At 41.6% G+C, this 17,417-nt stretch overlaps 3 protein-coding genes across 14 annotated transcripts in view; 2 read left to right on the top strand and 1 right to left on the bottom strand.

Moving 5' to 3' along the window:
- Positions 1–2,407, top strand: part of mark3a (MAP/microtubule affinity-regulating kinase 3a) — a 31,965-nt gene extending 29,558 nt beyond the window's left edge. For 8 of the 11 annotated variants that reach the window (XM_013137382.4, XM_013137379.4, XM_013137386.4 and 5 more), the window contains one exon: positions 220–2,407. In XM_013137382.4, coding sequence (XP_012992836.2) covers positions 220–565 — 346 coding nt within the window. In that variant the 3' untranslated portion in view covers positions 566–2,407. The remainder of the gene's footprint in view (positions 1–219) is intronic. The other 3 variants (XM_013137389.4, XM_013137387.4, XM_013137388.4) reach the window with 1 other exon arrangement.
- Positions 2,312–8,184, bottom strand: ckba (creatine kinase, brain a). The gene is made up of 8 exons (NM_001304218.1): positions 8,091–8,184; positions 7,290–7,491; positions 6,227–6,381; positions 5,976–6,108; positions 5,277–5,448; positions 3,081–3,204; positions 2,802–2,991; positions 2,312–2,651 (listed from the first exon to the last, which is right to left on the bottom strand). Exons 2-8 carry the CDS (start codon positions 7,480–7,482, stop codon positions 2,473–2,475), a joined length of 1,146 nt encoding a protein of 381 aa, NP_001291147.1. The 5' UTR covers positions 7,483–7,491; positions 8,091–8,184; the 3' UTR covers positions 2,312–2,472.
- Positions 8,185–8,948: 764 nt separating this feature from the next.
- Positions 8,949–16,890, top strand: trmt61a (tRNA methyltransferase 61A). Of its 2 annotated transcripts, none has more exons than XM_010878767.3 (4): positions 8,949–9,155; positions 10,104–10,517; positions 12,632–12,898; positions 15,810–16,890. In XM_010878767.3, the coding sequence occupies exons 2-4, from the start codon at positions 10,187–10,189 to the stop codon at positions 16,100–16,102; spliced, it is 891 nt and encodes a 296-aa protein (XP_010877069.1). In that variant the 5' UTR covers positions 8,949–9,155; positions 10,104–10,186; the 3' UTR covers positions 16,103–16,890. The 2 variants fall into 2 exon arrangements, with proteins under 2 accessions (XP_010877069.1, XP_010877071.1); XM_010878769.3 differs by lacking the exon at positions 8,949–9,155 and adding an exon at positions 9,162–9,389.
- Positions 16,891–17,417: the final 527 nt, after the last annotated feature.

The following is a 17,417-nucleotide window of genomic DNA, read 5'->3' as shown; positions in this document are numbered from 1 at the left end:
GTGGTTCTTTCTGTTAATTTAGTTTTCCTGATTGACTTCCATAATGTGCATGGTGCTTTGCTTCTGTGCTACGTGGCCATCAGTTTACTGCATGCTATGCTAATTCACGTAAACGAAAGTATCTGCTAAATGACTCAAATGTAAATGTGTTGTAAATGGTCTTTTTCGAAGAAGAACCTTTCAAAAAGTTTTCCCCTCTGTTTATCTCCCTCTTATTAGTCGCCATGTACCTGGGGATCAGAAAGGGGAAAATAAAGACGGTAAACCCCGCTCCCTCAGATTCACTTGGAGTATGAGGACCACCAGCTCCATGGAGCCTTGTGACATCATGCAGGAGATCCGCAAGGTGCTCGATGCCAACAACTGCCACTACGAACAGCAAGAGTGTTTCCTACTGCTCTGTGTCCATGGTGATGGACATGCTGAGAACCTTGTCCAATGGGAGATGGAGGTGTGCAAATTGCCCCGCCTCTCCCTCAATGGGGTGAGATTCAAGAGGATATCAGGCTCATCCATTGCTTTTAAAAACATTGCTTCCAAAGTCGCCAATGAGTTAAAGCTATGAACAAAAAGGGCACAACTATATCTAGAAAGTATTTAAGCTGTACAATCATTAAAGTAGCAGTTTCCAAATGTTTTTAAACAATATACACAGAGTATGTATTGAATTATTATAATGTATAGAGAGTAATGCTTTTGGCAATAATTACCAATAACTACAGTACAGTATATAATCTGGTCATGTTGGGCCATCATGAGTTTAATATGGTTTGTCATGCTGTGAAAATGTATGAGCATTTTAGTCTTTGATATTATTTATTTAATCTTCTCATGACAGCATTGTTTTCAGTGTAAATAATGTATTTTACTTTCAAGATAGCACATTGTTATACTCCATTTTCTTTTATATACTGTATTGTTTGAAAGTAGATGGAATTCATGTAAAAGCTCACAGGGTAAGAATACCAGTGTCTCAATAAAAATGTCTAAACTTGACTCAGGGCATACTTAATATACAGTGCAGTCAAAATGTATTGGGAAAGTGACACATGTTGCTGTTTTAGCTCTCTACACCAGCACATTGGATTTTAAATTTTAAAAATATAGCTAAGAGGTTAAAAGTGCAGATTTCAGCTTTAATCGTGTAGGATTTTAAAGTATTTTTTTATACATAGTTAATCTTAAATAAAGTTGTCATATTTGCTACTTAATTGTAAGTCCTTTGCATTCAATGACTGCCTGAAGTCTGTGACCCATAGACATCAAGACATCTAGGGTATCTTACCAGGTCATGTTCTGCCAGACCTGTTTCGGGGCATTTTTGCCTTTAGGTGAGATTCAGGTCAACCGGATTCAGGTTGGGCAGTTGATTTGGCCAGTCGGAAACATTTCACTCTTAGGCACTAAAAGTAATTGGGGTCTTTGTCCTGCTCCAAGTTGCTGTTCAATTGAGGCATTTGGTTGGATCAGAGTAGACTGTGTTTCTGTACACTTCAGAATTCATACTGCTGCCAGATGAATAAAGACACATGAGCCAGTTCAAGTGGCAGCCAGACATGCCCAAAACATCAGACAAGTTGATATGCCAGTCACTTTCATTCTGCTATCACTCTGGTTCATGTACATTTTTCTCTATCGTCCATATGACCTTTTTCCCGGAACACTGCAAGCAGTTTTTGGTATTTAAGCAATTGTGTTTTTGAGGCTATTCGGTTTTTGCAACTCCTACTGCCTTGATGACTCAGTTTATATTTTTTCATTATGGTGAGCATTCTTTGGTAACACAGTAGAAGTCTTCCTTGGTCTACAAAGTCATTTGCCATTGCTTAGCTAACCAGTGCTTCGTTTCTTGATTTACCAAAGAGTTGATTTTGGTACAACGGTTTATTTCTGATCTATAATTAGGTCTGCATATTGATCCTCATGTTAGACACAAGCAATTGACTCCAGATGCAAAGACTTGATTTAAAACTACATTGACAGGTCTCTTTTGCATGCATTTATGTAAACAAACACCTTCCCAAAAAGAAAAATGTGAAGCCAATAATTCTTAGCAGGTTTGGTACCCTTAAAAGTGGGGGACTATGGACAAAACATGCTGTTACTTCTATATGGTTCATCTGATATGGATGACAGTAGCCTGAAATTAAATCTGACAGTATGTGCTTTAAGCCAATTGTCATTGTATTATTTCAAATCCAGTGTGCTTGAGTAGAGCAAAAACACCAAAACCTGTGTCACTGTCCAAATACTTAGACTGCACTGTATGAGGATTTGCGTCACCACAAATGAAATAGTATAGAAACAAATACATTGAAATGTTTTTATTTTCATGTTTTCGGATCCACACTCACAATGAGGGGACCTTGTGTGAGTGTAAGTGCTCTTTAATAAAGAGTGCAATCCAGGATAGTGTCACATTCATTCAGATGACAATGGGGCAAGGGAACAGGGGGAAGCAATCAGAAGTTCTCACTTCTGAGCGGGCATGAGGTCATCAATAGATTGTCCTTTCTCCAGCTTCTTCTCCATCTCAATCAGCAGTTTGACTCCATCCACAACCATCTGCACCAGTTCCACTTCTGAGAAGCCCAGACGGTCAGCATTGGAGATATCAAAGGTGCCACCGACAGCTGCAGTGTCCACTCCACCTGGAATAAAGGCACAACATAGAAGAGGGACTAAATATCACCATGATAATTTCAGAGGAATTCTAGCAATTAATGCTGGAACTATTGCCAGTGTTTGTCATTCTACAGCCTTAATGGTTTTGAACAAACAAGTATTTTAATTTGTGTCACCTGTTCCACGTTTCTGGAGCCTTAGCCTCTTGAGCACCTCCTCAAATTTGGCATGTTTGCTCATGTTAGGGATCTTGACGTGGACTCCAGCACGCAGCCCTGTGCCCAAGTTCGAAGGGCAGGTGAGCACATAGCCCAAGTGCTCATTCCACATGAATGAAGTGCCCTTCTCTTTGAACAAGGTTTCAATCTAGGATTAAAAAAAATGTCAAAGAAATATCATTGCCAGATTGTTTGCACACAGAGCCTTGTGAATGTCAAAGCCTCAGATAAGCTCACCTTTTTGAGGCCAGTGCAGAAACGGTTGAACACCTCCTTCATGTTCCCACCCTTCTGCATGGAGATGACACGCAGGTGGTCCTCTTCGTTGACCCAGACTAGGAAGGTCTTGGTGTCGTTGTGCCTTGATAAATTAGAAGGGGAAAGAAGTATATATATCTAAATGTTCTATATTCCTCTGACAAATTCATGGACAATGGCTTATAACTTATTTTTGTAATTCCCTGACTGTAGCTAGACCTAGCTGGAAGGTTGCCATTTTAAATTCACCATTCAATTTGGCTGTCCTTTATGTTAGAGAGGGCACAAATAAATAATGACGTAAGAACCAGTGATACACAGTATATTTAGAGTTGGGCCAATACAGTGTGTGCATTGTGGTAGATTTAAATGACACATCAACAGTCCATGGCAGCCATGTACTGTCACCCTTAACATTATATATGGAAAACAAAACATACTATAAAACTGACCCAGGGTTTCACAAGTTAATGGGAGAAGTTAAAAATGTTTGTTTAGTTCAACAACACTGAACAGTAAGGCATTACTACTGGAGACAGATTTTCCACATCATGATGCTAAACCATCTCTTCTACAAGGCGCCAGAAACTCTACACAGATGTAGGTCCATACTGACACGATGGCATCATGTAGTTGCATGGATGGCAGGACATTCATGCTGTGAAAAATGTCCATATGATCCCACAGTCAATGAGGCCTGGATACTACATAAGCCAATGAACGGACTGCACACAAACTGAACCAGAATGTCTGCTCAATTGTCCAGTTTTGTAGACTAGAACTGCTTTATTGATGCAGATAGGAGCAGAACACTGGTAGTGTGCCGAAACAGCCCATCAGTGAACATGACCGACATGCTTTCTGAGTCACTGTTCTGCACCAATATTTTCCTGTTGGACCCCAGCCTGTAAGCTTGCATACTGCTTGCGGTTCTTCATTACCATCTCAATGAAGTTTCCCCCAACAGGACTGTTGGTGCAATAAATTGATGTTTTTGCTTCATTGCACTACACCAAACTCAGTTGCTTAGGTCACAAACTTTGTCCATTCAGTGTTATTGTAAAAGTAACTGAATCTTGCAAGCTGATCTACCTGCTTTATACAGCAATCTCAAGCAAGTGACTCATTGTAGGAGCGATCAATTGTTGTAAATGAGATGGTATACCTAATCCACTGGCCACCAGTGTATATCCCAGTCATGTTACCTCCCCATTAACATTACACAGGGTATATAGCGAAATAATGGAACTGAATATTATCAAGAATTAGACAAAAATCATTCAAAGTTCTAAAAGTAGGCCTAAGTATATTGCTCAGGTAACAATAAAACCAAATTATAATGGAAATCCCAGTCCACCAACATGAAAAAGCCCCTACAGTTCGCAATAGTATTTTTAATATAGGATTGTGTAGTCAAATTTAGTATACTATACTACAATTTAGTATGTGTCAATCTACAATTCCTGCCAATAGAGTTTTGTAGTTTACTACCCAAAATAGGACTGCTAACAACTGTAGTATGAAAGGGAAAGCTATCCTACATACTGTATTGATATTTTAATATTAATTTGAATATACCTAAGCCATTCTCTAACCCTATATCCAAATTTATGCCACTGAAAAACCTAAGTACCTAGTATAAACCATAGTGTTCCTTACAGGTCATAGAAGTGCTGAACTTTCAGATCATGGTCACACCTAAATTTAGGTTACAGTTCATGTGTTCTCATTCGACCCATAGGTTTCCTCATGGAGAAATACCCCACCTCTTTGTCAAATATCATAAATCGATAAATATACTACAATTACTTTTCAAAATGCTGAATAACTGAAGGCTGTGGTATTTCAGATTGTATGTCATGGATAACAACTCTTTGTATTAATTACATTTGTAACCAGTTTATAATGGCAATAACCAATCGTGGGGGTTTGTTTTCCATAACCAATAAACAACAGATAAGGGCTGATCTATATTAGAACCTGTGCAGTAAATGAAAGTGATGTTAGTAACTGGTTCATAATAGCAAGAGCACATCAGGGTTTTGTGGTATATTGCCTCAAACCACTACAAAATCTCTACATGCAAAAACCCTACACTGAATAGTAATATAAATACAGTAATAACGTATTTAGGCCATTAGGCTATTGCATTTTTTCTGATACTGTAGGTCTCACCAGATCCCCCTGCCATCAGGCCAGTCCCGGGCCATGCCAGAGGCCAGCAAAAGAGGAGACACAGGCTTGTCAAACAGGAAGTGGTCATCAATCAGCTGCTGCTGCTCAGCATCTGTCATGTTCTTCAGGGCGTAGTACTTCCCCTTCAAGTCACCAGACAGAGAATCCAGAGCTGCCAAGGAACAAAAATGTCAAGTACATTGGCTTTGTCCCAAGTCACTGGATGAGTGAATGTGCAGTATCATTACGTGGCTTTGGCAATCAAATACCATGTAGGGTTGGGGTTAATTCCATTTTTACTTATTTTAGGACTTACATTGAAATTCTCACTCTTTTCTATACTTTGAAATTAGAATATTAGTCACATTTGATCAACGTATATTAACTAGAATTCAACCCAACCCTGATTCAAAGTGACCTAAATTCCTTCCCTGTTAGTAACAACAAAAATATGAACAGTTCCCCACAAGAGGGGGCCCTCCTCCGTTTTGCAGGGAGCAGCAATCTAGGCTGGCATACACAAACCCTTCTACAGGGAGGTCTACTGCAGCGTGGGTTCAATTCTGGCCTACTACCACTTCAGCTGTCTCTATTAATAAAGTAATATAATATCGCCGATAGAGTGGGTAAAAAACTATGTTTCAAAAAATAGATTGAATCTATACTTCACTAATTTACTTTGACATTGCCTTCATGTACCTTCGACAGACATTTTCTCAACGGCCCGTCGCTCTCCACGGCTGCAGTGTGGGGGCAAGCAGAAACCACGGATGCTCCTGCCTGTTCGCACACGAGAGCTTAGGACATAGTTGGGGTCTAGGTCATCTCCACCCTGTACAAACAAACAGTCAGAGTTTCTGTGACTTGTCAACAGTGGACTATATTTCTTCAGTGTAGACTGTTCTAAATGAATATAAGACCGGATCAGGTATCCATTTAGAAGGCTGTACCTTCAGGTTGGCTGGGTTGAGGTCAGTCTTGTGCTTGTCTGTTGGCTTGTATCCTCCATGTCGATCCATAATGATGGGATCCAGCAGCTCCTTAAAGACCTCGTATGTCTCCTCGTCTCCAGCCACACATCCCACAGTCATGATAAATGGGTGACCTGGAAACAAAACCAAAACAACCTGAGATGGCATGAATTAAAAGACAAACTGCAAAACACAACAGATTAAAACACATGGACAGTCTAGCTTAATAATGATGGCTTATGATTTCATCAAACTATATACAGGTGGCATGGACAGACTTTGGACGTGTTCGTTTTACCAGGATTGTCAACCCTTGTCTGAATGAAATGTATATTGAAGCCACTGGGGTTAGCACAGTTATTTGAAGCACAAATCTGGGGTTAAGACCTTGGACAAGTGGTTGTTGTGCTTGGAGAGGTCAGGGTAATCCTCATCAGGTGACATCTTGATGGCCAGTTTGGGCATTTCATTAATAAGATGGGGGGGGGGGGGGGGTAAATTCACTTTGTACCATTTCTGTTAGTCAAAAGGTGCTCTTCTGGCCCCATAAAGACCAACATTTTACCTTTGAGGGAACATTCTTCAAAAATGTGTACTGAACTGTTCTCAGTACAGAACTGTTCTTGTTTTTTTACTTCAATTTGTGTGTGTAGTTGGTGACCAGATTGACACTTACTGAAATGCCAAGCTATAATGATTTCTGATATTAAGTTATTATTATAAATTAGTATGAAGTGGTTGACCTAAAAACAGTACTTAACTAAATGATGCTTGATCCCTGCAGCAGAAGCTACAAGGCTCTGAAATACACACCCCATTGACTTGTTTGTGTTTGTTACAGTACTACTGCATGCCAAAGGAATGTAATCCTTCTAGTTGACAAACTTCAGCTGTGTTATCTGTTGGCAAGGTTAGGTCACTGTGCACAGCAAAAGCTTGGGTATGAACACCTCCATAGCCGTTGCACAGGATGCTTTCTCTAAAGGCACTTCTAAGAGGGAGAACAGATGGATTGATGGTTGAAAGCCGATTGGACCTTTACCTGGGTTATCAACCCCGGTTTGAATGACATCATCCAACGTAAATCCACTGGGTGTTTGTTTGCTTCTCAGACGCTCGTAGATGGCAGGTGTCAAGACCTTGGCCATATGATTGTTGTGCTTGCTGAGATCTGGGTACTCCTCACTAGACGTGAACTTCATCTTTAGCGCGTTGTGGGTATTTCCGAACGGCATAGCTGATTCCTGGAAGCAACATAAAGTACAGAAGAAAAAAATAAATACACTTAAGATCAAAATCAAATACTTTAGAATTGCGAGTGCATAGCTCTCTAGACACTTGGCTGTTAATCGATCGCACTCAACTGCATTAGACTCCAGAGTAAAATGTCGACAACTGATAAAGGAAAAGGGATCCAGAGAGGCGGACTGATGGAATGTCAATAAAAAAAATAAGCTAACTGCCTGATCCCATCACACTCGTACATTGCAAAACTAGTCTGCAGTGTTACATTTTATCTGCTAGAGATACAAATCAATCCGCCCAGAACAAGAAAACGCTTTTTGTGCTCGATCACCGCAACAGCTAAATTACATAATTTGCATTGTCTAATATTATAATCGACATTTCCTGGAATTGGAAAATATATGTATGGATAGTGAAAACAATATCCTACTGTATACTGAAATCAGTAGAATAGTATTTTTCAACTAAACATAATATTGAATAGATGCCTTTGCTAAACACAAAGTATCTGATCAGTCAATACGGTAGTCTTGGGGCTAAAGAATGATGTAATTTTTACATATGAATGTCATCCTCGAGCTAGTAGACGTGGTCCTACCTGCTGCCGAGGCTGGATACTACTGGGGGAAGACACAAAGATCCCTATTTTTCCACTCGTGGAGCGCAAGCACCAAACTTCTTTGCTCTCGGGTAGAAAACGTTCTTGGAGACCGTTCTTTATAGTAGGGGAGCTCGGCTCCCATTGGTCAGTATCTGTCATCCATTCATTATAGTGACCAACTATCATGCGATACTAAATATCATTTTTCATGTTCCCTGGTCTACACCATTTATGAATATAATACTGATATAATATAACAAAAATAACGTCGTTTTTTTTTCTTTTTTTTTTTCTTTCGAGACAAACCGTTTCGTTTGTGAGAGTACAAAAAACAAAAGTAGGGCAATTCCTTTCCAATAATAATAATCATAACAATCAAATAATAATATTACAACTAAATCATTCTTAAAAATGTAAACAATTCAATACATATTTAAGAACCATCATTGCTACCACAGAACTGTAATGCAACTAATGAATAAGCATTTATAGATTTATAATCTATATTATTTACAAACATTAATTAAAATTCAGTTTGTTTTAACCATTGATAACGGGATTTTTTAAATGTATTTTGTAATTACACGCACTGAAAAGTAAGCCATTCCAAGAATGTACATTGAAACTTCAGTGACTCATGCAATTAGGTAGACTGTTCTTCACTCAAACTACTTGCAATTTCTACTTGCAACATTTACAAACATCACTATCATGTGAAAATCATTATTGTCAAATTATGATTTCCACTCATTGCTTGTTTTGCCTTTTTAAGAAATTATACGTCATCAACTGGAGCCTTCAAAACGCAGGCGTTGAAAAGCCACTAAAAGCGCCGCATTTGCGACTTTTCACAGATTTGCGCATCATCTGAACTGCCTCATTCATTACACGATGCACTATTGCTGCGAAAGCAAATGATGTAAATGTTTGTCAAGAGGGGCCTCGCTCGGTCAGTCCCAATGATCTAAGAAATCTGCACGTGAGCTCGACGCATGTGAAGTTGAACTGCAACAGCATTATCTGGAAGCTACAGTAACAAATTCCATTTGATCTACAACCTCCGTAATTATGAGTTCAATTCAAATACCTTACCAACTGTTCCTAGTTAACTTGATCAATTGAGTGAAGTGACGTTTGCTAATAAGCTGGCTACAGTTCAGTAGTTGAGTTGGGTCAACGTTTTGTAACTAGCCACTGCAGCTAGCTAACTATCTGCTACCTATCTAAAGAAGGCATTTGTCACAGTGATCGTAGTCAACATAAAGTTGATTGATTACCGACATCAGACAAGTTAATGTACGTCCACTGTATTGACAATTACATACATTTTTCACTATAAAGTTTCCGGATACATTAGCTAGAGGACGTCAACAAGCTACTGTGTTGTATAGCAGTGCAGTGGACATGGAAGAGCGATACTGTACAATATTGTAATTTTTGTTGTCGAACCAAGTAGTCATATTATTGATGGTAAAAATGTATTGAAGGTTTAAAACTAGCTAAGCTAACTAGCTACGTTAGAAAGCTATCGTTACAGTAGCAGCTAGTTAATATTATAGCTATGTAGGTATATATTTATAATAGGTATAGTAATGTAGGAAATTAACTAATTTAAAAAGATAAACTTATTTTTACTTACTGTACACTTTATGGTGCGCAAGGGTTATGACTTTAAGGTTGAGGTCAGTTACATTACTGAAGTAATGTGATTCTCTGGCACTATTATTATTCAAAAATAAACGAATCAGTTATTTGTTTTTAAACGAAATGTACAGTTGTCAGCACGTGCTAACATTGGAAATAGTTGAAAATAAACAAACCCATTGTGGAGGGCGGTTTTTATGACAGAGCATTATACATTTTGATCTTGCAAAAAGGCTGAACTGATTTTAACTAAACTATTAGCCTGTCGCCTGATGAATGTTACAAGCTTTAATTTTTATGCATTCTTTTGATTTTCGTGGAGGGAATATTCACTTGTTTCTAATCTTTCTGGTTTAATCTTTTCAGTAATATCTGGATCCAACCCTTCAGTTTGGCTCCTCATTCACTTGTAAACCTGGCTCTGTGTTTAAAATCAGACAAGACCAATCATGAGTTTTGTGGAGTATTCTGAGTTCATCCAGGAGGGCGATGTTGCCATTATCTTCCTGGGTCATGACTCAATGATGCCAATCAAGGTGCAGCAGGGTGCCCAAACACAAACACGTTACGGAGTTATCCGCCACTCCAAAGACCTAATAGGACAGCGCTTTGGAACTAAGGTCACATGCAGCAAAGGCGGCTGGGTCTATGTGCTTCACCCCACCCCTGAGTTGTGGACCCTCAATCTGCCCCACCGTACCCAGATCCTCTACACAACAGACATTGCCAACATCACCATGATGCTTGAGCTCAAACCTGGCTCTGTCGTCTGTGAATCAGGTAAGCGGGCCAGAAGCTAGTATTTTTCCAACTTGTGTGTGTGGGTTACTGTATCTGAGGATGTTGATGATTTAAGAAAAAACGAAAATCACAAAATGTATTGATGAACTCGGGCCTCTCTTTCATTTTTCACCCTAAACTCTCATGCCTAATTCAATTTGTGAAAGGCTTGATGAATAGTTAATTAATTGACTTGGGTGTTGAAAGAGTGAGCGAGAGTGAGCGAGAGTGAGCGAGAGTGAGCGAGAGTGAGCGAGAGTGAGCGAGAGTGAGCGAGAGTGAGCGAGAGAGAATATTGAAATATCTGGTGAAGCTCAGATTTTTTGGAAAACATCTCGTAGTGCCCTCTGGAAATGTCCTCAAGTAAGGACTTTTTTCATGGCAGTGTTTACTCTGCACAAAAGCCTGAGGCAGCAATATAGTCATTTCTGTGGATTGGATTTGAACAGGTGTAATTCAAAGTCACCTAAATTAGTGATGTAAAACTCCCTAACATACCAGCCTGTGACCATGATCACCTCCAGCACGTGATGTTTTTTTTTTTTACCGTAACCTTGTTTCACTCTGAAAAACAACTGTTGGATGTCTGGTCATATGTATTTTCTGAACTTCATAGTGACTGATAAGACCGTGGAAGCTTAGAACCTGACTAGATGTTGCATCTACTTCATTACCTCCTGATAGATTATGTACTTTTGATCATCTACTGCCCCATGTTATCAGGGTTGTCCAGAGTGACTTTGTGAATGAGCAGTGTAAATATGCAGTTACTTGGAGTGATTATCAGTTGGCTGTTCTTAGCACACAGTGTGTTGCACAGTCACCTAGAGGAGTCACCTTGTAGCTAAACTGCACTAAAGGTTGCCCTAGGACAAGGTCTCCTGATATGTTCTGCTGCTTTTAGTCCAATAATATTGCTTCTTACTGACCAGGCTACATCTTCCTGCCAGAAATGTATTAGAAATTAATTATTAACACTGGCAGTGACTTTGTATGCTGATGGGTGCTCTGTTTGTTTAATGGAGAGACCAAACAGTCTTTTTCGGTGGCACCCTTCTAGGCACAGGATGCGTTAACAGTGATTGTTGGGAGTTACTTGGAGCTCTTGTCTTGACAGTCATCATCAGATATCTGTATTGTCTCTTAGCCCTCAAGTTGTCATTCACAATCCATACTGTTAGTTCTTCATATATCCCTCTGTCTTTCCGTCCTTCTTTCTCTTGGCTCTCAGATAGCATCTTTATCAAATTAACAAGGCTGCGTCAACGATTCTGAATGTGCTTTGTTTAACCTCTGGAGTTTTATTTGTCAAGTGGACAATGTAAATAGTGTGGGCTCTGCACTTCAGCCATACAATTGGCATGTCATTTTCTTGCTTGGTATTTCAATAGAAAGTGACTGCATATTTTGGATACTTGAGATTTCCATGTGTCCTTAGTGACAAGATTTGTCATAGTAGTACATCAAGCATACTCGATCGCAGCTGGGAATTAAATAAGTGTGGAAACTACCCAAGCATGGGAAATGGCTTACCATGTAGTAATATTGTTATATCTAATTGCACCACTCCTACAAAGCATCAGATTACATGCAGTAAGAAGTGTCAGACCAGACTAACACGCATTAAAGATCCAGCAGAGATACCAATGATAGAGTCCTCTCTTAGCCACTGGCCCCTCTGCTTTACCCCTGTCTCTGACATCTCGTATCCGGTTGGTCGGGCGCCGTCATTGTAACGCTAGGGGGTAAACATTGCCTCCATTGTTGCCATGATAACAAAAGCAGCCAGTGACGCAATGTCAGGAGGGGGAGGAGGGAGGGGTACTGTAGCCCATCACCATGACCCCTTTCCCCAATCCCATGTCACATGATCTTTTCAGACCGCATCAGACACAACGGTGGTTATTGTTGTCACATGACAGTCGTAGATTCCATTGTTCCTTTGAAGCTCGCACATCATTGTTACATGCAACACATACGAATATCCAGACCCAGTAACTGAATATTATAACGTGAAAATGGAAGCCCTGAGTCTGTATTCGTCTTCTTTTTTCCCCCCAAGCCATTTAAGGACACTGCCCTGTCTCAGCCAATCTCTGTTGGTTTTGTTGTAGGTACGGGCAGCGGGTCTCTGTCCCACGCCATCCTGCGCACCATCGCTCCCACGGGCCACCTGCACACGGTGGAGTTCCACCAGCAGCGTGCCGAGAAGGCAGCGGAGGAGTTCAGGGAGCACCGCGTGGGCCACCTGGTCACCGTCCGCAACCAGGACGTCTGCAAGGAGGGCTTTGGAGTGACCGGCGTGGCGGACGCCGTCTTCCTGGACATCCCCTCTCCCTGGGAGGCCATCCAACATGCCAAAAGCGCCATGAAAAAGCAGGGTAAGACGGCGGTGTGCGAGTGGTGTGTGGTGTTGGGACGGTGTACATGTTGGTGCGTGTGGAAAGTCGGACGGGAGCGGGGTCCAGAGAACATTCATTGGGCGTGGCCACGTTTATCTCCCCTTCCTTGTTCTGTGTCTGTGCCCTGTGGTGTTCTGGACCGTGGACATATTGATCTGGGGCAGCACAGCTGTCTTTCAATGTGCCCTTGGCTAGCGTGTGTTCCTTACTGCTGTTCGTCATGGCCGTAGCCCTGATGCAGAATAGTGACCTGAGTAAAGAGCATGCTGTGATCTCCGTGGAGACCAGGACCCACGGTGCAGTGGGGGGCAGGCCTGGGCAGGTTGGTGGCTCAATGGGGTGGTCAGTTTATGTGTGCATGTGTGAGCCATGACCGGGTAATGTGAGTATTCACATCTTGGCCCTAGCCTGGCACACCAACACACTTTGGATTAGTGTTTTATCCATTTTTGTAATCCTTAGGCGTGTAAAGAGGTCCATTTTAAAGGGACGCTTCAATAAGACATGGAATGTCAGACAGGGAGGATCACTAATGCTGAGAGACTCCTGCTCTGTTTCCTACCCTCTGTCCTGTGGTAGACCATCCAGTACTCCCTTTTATGGTTCCACTCCTGCATATTACTGTAGCTGTCTGACTCACCCCTAAACACACACACACACACGCATAATAGCAACAGAGCCACAAGCAAATGGCCAGATATCTGGTTGTTGAATCTGTCTGATTACCATACTGGGTTATGTACTGTAGGAAGTAGTCGTTTGAGTCTCCTTAGGCAAGGCACTATTTATCATTCTCTGTTTGGGCTAAGAGGCCCGCTCATTCTCCGCCTCTCTCTCTCTCTTTTGGCTCCCTCATTTCTCTCTCTTTATCCTCTAGAGGGGTGAACACTATGGATCTGTGTCCCTGTCCTTCAGCCAAGGGTAGCCAGTAGTTTACATTTGACCAGTCAATTGTAGTTCCCCTGAGAGCTTCACATGATCCTGCACGGTGCTTGTGTAACCACAAATAATAAAGGTACATTCCAGAAATGTCATTCCCCTACTTTGGATTTGGCCAAGCTATCTGAGAACCAGGGTAAGGGAGAATGTGGCACATGGGGCGGTGGAAACCCAGTGTTTTCCCTTCTATGTTTAATTCTTCAAATACCCCCCCCCCCCCCCCTCGTCTTTGGTTGCCAGGAGACATGGGGCTGATGTGGCCTGTGTTTAGAGCTGTGCAGAGAGAGGAAGGCTGGTCTAAATTATCAGTGGAACATCCGTTCTCGGAGACATTGGTTGTTGTGTAATAACACAGCTTAGTTTTCTTCCTCTTAAATGAGTGCAGCTGTGTGTATTTGTCACTTACTGTGACATTACTGGACATTTTCTTTCAACAATATTACATCCAGAATCACAGGACTCCTCATTGTAAGTCCTGGGCTTTTACAGTATTGTTGTTAAGTGCAAGGATTGAATCAGATGAGCGTTTAGTGTCGCAGAGGTAACAGAGTTGTCAAAGTTTAAACACTGTGTGGCCTAATCTGCAGCTTGGTTATGCCAGCATATTCTCTTCCTAGCACAGGTTGGATATGGGGATGTATATAGTTGTCACAACAAGCAGCTTCAACACAGATTTACCTCAGGCATTGCCTAAACTCAAGCAATGATAAGATCACATCCCTTGATGTGGTGCATGGAGCTCAGAAAAATACTTGATGTTAGTAATAATGTGTCTGTTTCTCTGGGTACCTTATCCCAGCCAAAATGCAGGCACAAACAAACACACACATTTTCCACGTTGGAGCCAGTGTGTTGTATGTTGTATTGGCCGGAGTGGAGTAGGTGATTCTAGTGGTCCTAGTGGATATCCTGGTAAACTACACCCACAAGTGGCAGGACTGTCTCCCTCTCTCTCCCACAGCACCCAGCCTGGTCCTGCTTCAACCCTTTTACTCCATCTGTCCCTAAACCACCCTCTCTTAACCTGGTTAGGCCTTGCCAGCATTGGCACACACCTTTATTAACATGAGAAAAGTGTCCCAAGTGTGTTGGTGTTTTGCAAACCTTTGACTCTGTAACTTCATGGCTGCCTGGCCTCTGATACTGTATGTTTTTGCTAGTTAGTTGTCAAATGCCTTTAACAGCTCTCACACACCCTGGATTAGTGTTGTCGACAGCCTAGTCACCACCTGCTCCACATCATCTGCTTCTCTCAATCAGTCATTGGTCAACCAGGGTCATCACCACAACCGCTCCAATTTCTCAACCAGTGACATCTTGCTGTGTTCATCTAAACACTGATGTACAGTTTTGCTCTGGGCTTTTTTAATGGTTTAATTTGTTTCTTCTGTGTTCAGCATTACACACAAACTATTATGTTTATGACTGGCTTGTAAATTTGATCATTTGTCATCCCTGCATTGGAATCCAGTTCAGGAGCATAGTCTCTCTTTAGTCTCTCAAAATTATTATCTGCCTCTTGAAAGTAACTTGCAGGATTCTGCAAAATGTCCGTTTTCAGAAAAAGGCTCCAGAAGTGTTGGAAATTCAAACAACATAACTGATTGATTCTTCCTCCTTTTCTTCCCCATTCTTTCCTTTCCCCCATCCTGTCTGTCTGTCTGCTTGTCTGTCTCCATCCTGTCTGTCTGTCTGCTTGTCTGTCTCCATCCTGTCTGCTTGTCTGTCTCCATCCTGTCTGCTTGTCTGTCTCCATCCTGTCTGCTTGTCTGTCTCCATCCTGTCTGCTTGTCTGTCTCCATCCTGTCTGCTTGTCTGTCTCCATCCTGTCTGCTTGTCTGTCTCCATCCTGTCTGTCTGCTTGTCTGTCTCCATCCTGTCTGTCTGCTTGTCTGTCTCCATCCTGTCTGTCTGCTTGTCTGTCTCCATCCTGTTGTCTGTCTGTCTGTAGGGGGACGTGTGTGCTCCTTCTCCCCGTGTATTGAACAGGTACAGAAGACGTGTGAGGCGCTGGCTGGCCAAGGTTTCGAGGAGATCAGCACTGTGGAAGTTCTCCTGAGGGTGCATGAAGTGCGTTCCATCACACTGCCCCTACCAGACTTTGGCCCTGACAAGCCCCTTGAGACCCCCACTGACACCCGAATACCTAGCAATGCATCTGTTCTCTGTAAGACGACCACGCCCCCCAGAGAGATGGCAGGGCACACAGGCTACCTCACCTTCGCCACCAAACCCAGGATGTAGACGACTGACTGATGGAGGCTGTTAGAGACAGTTGTATGTGGCTTTAGGAGGCTACAGCTGGAGAACTTAGGTCTAAATGCAGTGCTGGTGACTTGGCGCCTGTCCTGAGCTGAGTGGAAAGCGTCTGGTCACGGACTGATTTACAGTATTTTCCTTCCTCTCCACAGATAAAACCACATTTCACAGTCCACAGCTGACATTGTCTTGGAATTTTCCACTGTTAACAGCTTTTCCAATGTGTTTGGTAGACTTCAGTACATGTACCCACACATACGCAAATGTGTAAATAGTACACATTTATAGTACTCGACTGGGTTCACCAGTTCTGGGAACTTCCTGATTTAGACCTAAATGACCAGGTGAACAGAGTTCATAACTAACCAGTGACCTCTACTCATGATTTTCTTTTTATTTAATTAATCACTGTTTACTTAACTCCCTTTACATGGTCATGTAGGTCTTAATTACAAACATCTCTAAAGTTGCGAACACATGAATACATTTACTCTGTACGTTTTACAACGCTGCAGATACTCAGACACTCAAAGGGGGAAGAGAAAGCTAAGTGAGATTCTATAAATAGGCAGCTGAGGGTCTTGATGCAGGCCTGTGAAGAGCTGTCTATGTTCACTGTTAGCCTGTCATATGTAATCACTCACCATGCCACCAGTCTGTTGTTGCTTTAGTTTGTTTTTGAAAGACATTGCCTTTTTTATTTGCAGTTTGTTTATTTTGGACTTATTATGTGGATTTAATTGAATAAAGGTGAATATAATGGTGTTTTTCTATGCCTTGTTAAATCATTGACTTCAGCAAACTAAACCTCCTACAATTCTTCCCACTGCCTTTAGCTTGTTCTGCTAAATGTTTTCTTGAATGTTTCATTACTAGATGACAGTGGCTCCTGACCAAAAAAGGCAGAGAAATGGCAGCCATTCCAGATTCTGATGAGGTCTAGATGTGCTCCAATGCCCTCTTCTTATGGGTGAGGGAGTGTCGACCTCTCGCTATTGTAGTATAGTTGAAACCGAATGATCTTATACATTGTCCTCATCAAACAAGACAAGTGAGTTTTCAAACCAAGAGTTTTTGAAACTGACTTTACCATTGTTTGAATAAACTCCCTTTACCATCATTACAATAAACCCTTCTGCTATGTTTAGAACAAATCCTTTTACTATGTTTAAAATCAACCTCCACCATCTTAAGGGTAAACCCCTCTACTATGTTAAGAAAAAGTCCCCTGACATGTTTGTGCACACTATGTATTGGATTGGCATTGGTTCATGATGTAATCCTGGGATTTGTGTGGGCT

This window comes from Esox lucius, chromosome 15 (assembly GCF_011004845.1).
Source record: "Esox lucius isolate fEsoLuc1 chromosome 15, fEsoLuc1.pri, whole genome shotgun sequence".
Classification (NCBI taxonomy): Eukaryota; Metazoa; Chordata; class Actinopteri; order Esociformes; family Esocidae; genus Esox; species Esox lucius.
The sequence above is the reverse complement of the archived record's forward strand: the minus strand, read 5'-3'. Positions and strand labels throughout refer to the sequence as shown.

Bases quoted from the DNA above. Each gene is read 5' to 3' on its own strand.
- ckba (NM_001304218.1), bottom strand. From the start codon at position 7,482: ATGCCGTTCGGAAATACCCACAACGCGCTAAAGATGAAGTTCACGTCT. The intron at 6,382-7,289 runs GTAAAGGTCCAA...TTTTGTTTCCAG, and splicing joins AACCGGGGTTGATAACCCAG to GTCACCCATTTATCATGACT. The intron at 3,205-5,276 runs GTGAGACCTACA...TAATTTATCAAG, and splicing joins CCTGATGGCAGGGGGATCTG to GCACAACGACACCAAGACCT.
- trmt61a (XM_010878767.3), top strand. From the start codon at position 10,187: ATGAGTTTTGTGGAGTATTCTGAGTTCATCCAGGAGGGCGATGTTGCC. The intron at 10,518-12,631 runs GTAAGCGGGCCA...GTTTTGTTGTAG, and splicing joins CTCTGTCGTCTGTGAATCAG to GTACGGGCAGCGGGTCTCTG. The intron at 12,899-15,809 runs GTAAGACGGCGG...GTCTGTCTGTAG, and splicing joins AAGCGCCATGAAAAAGCAGG to GGGGACGTGTGTGCTCCTTC.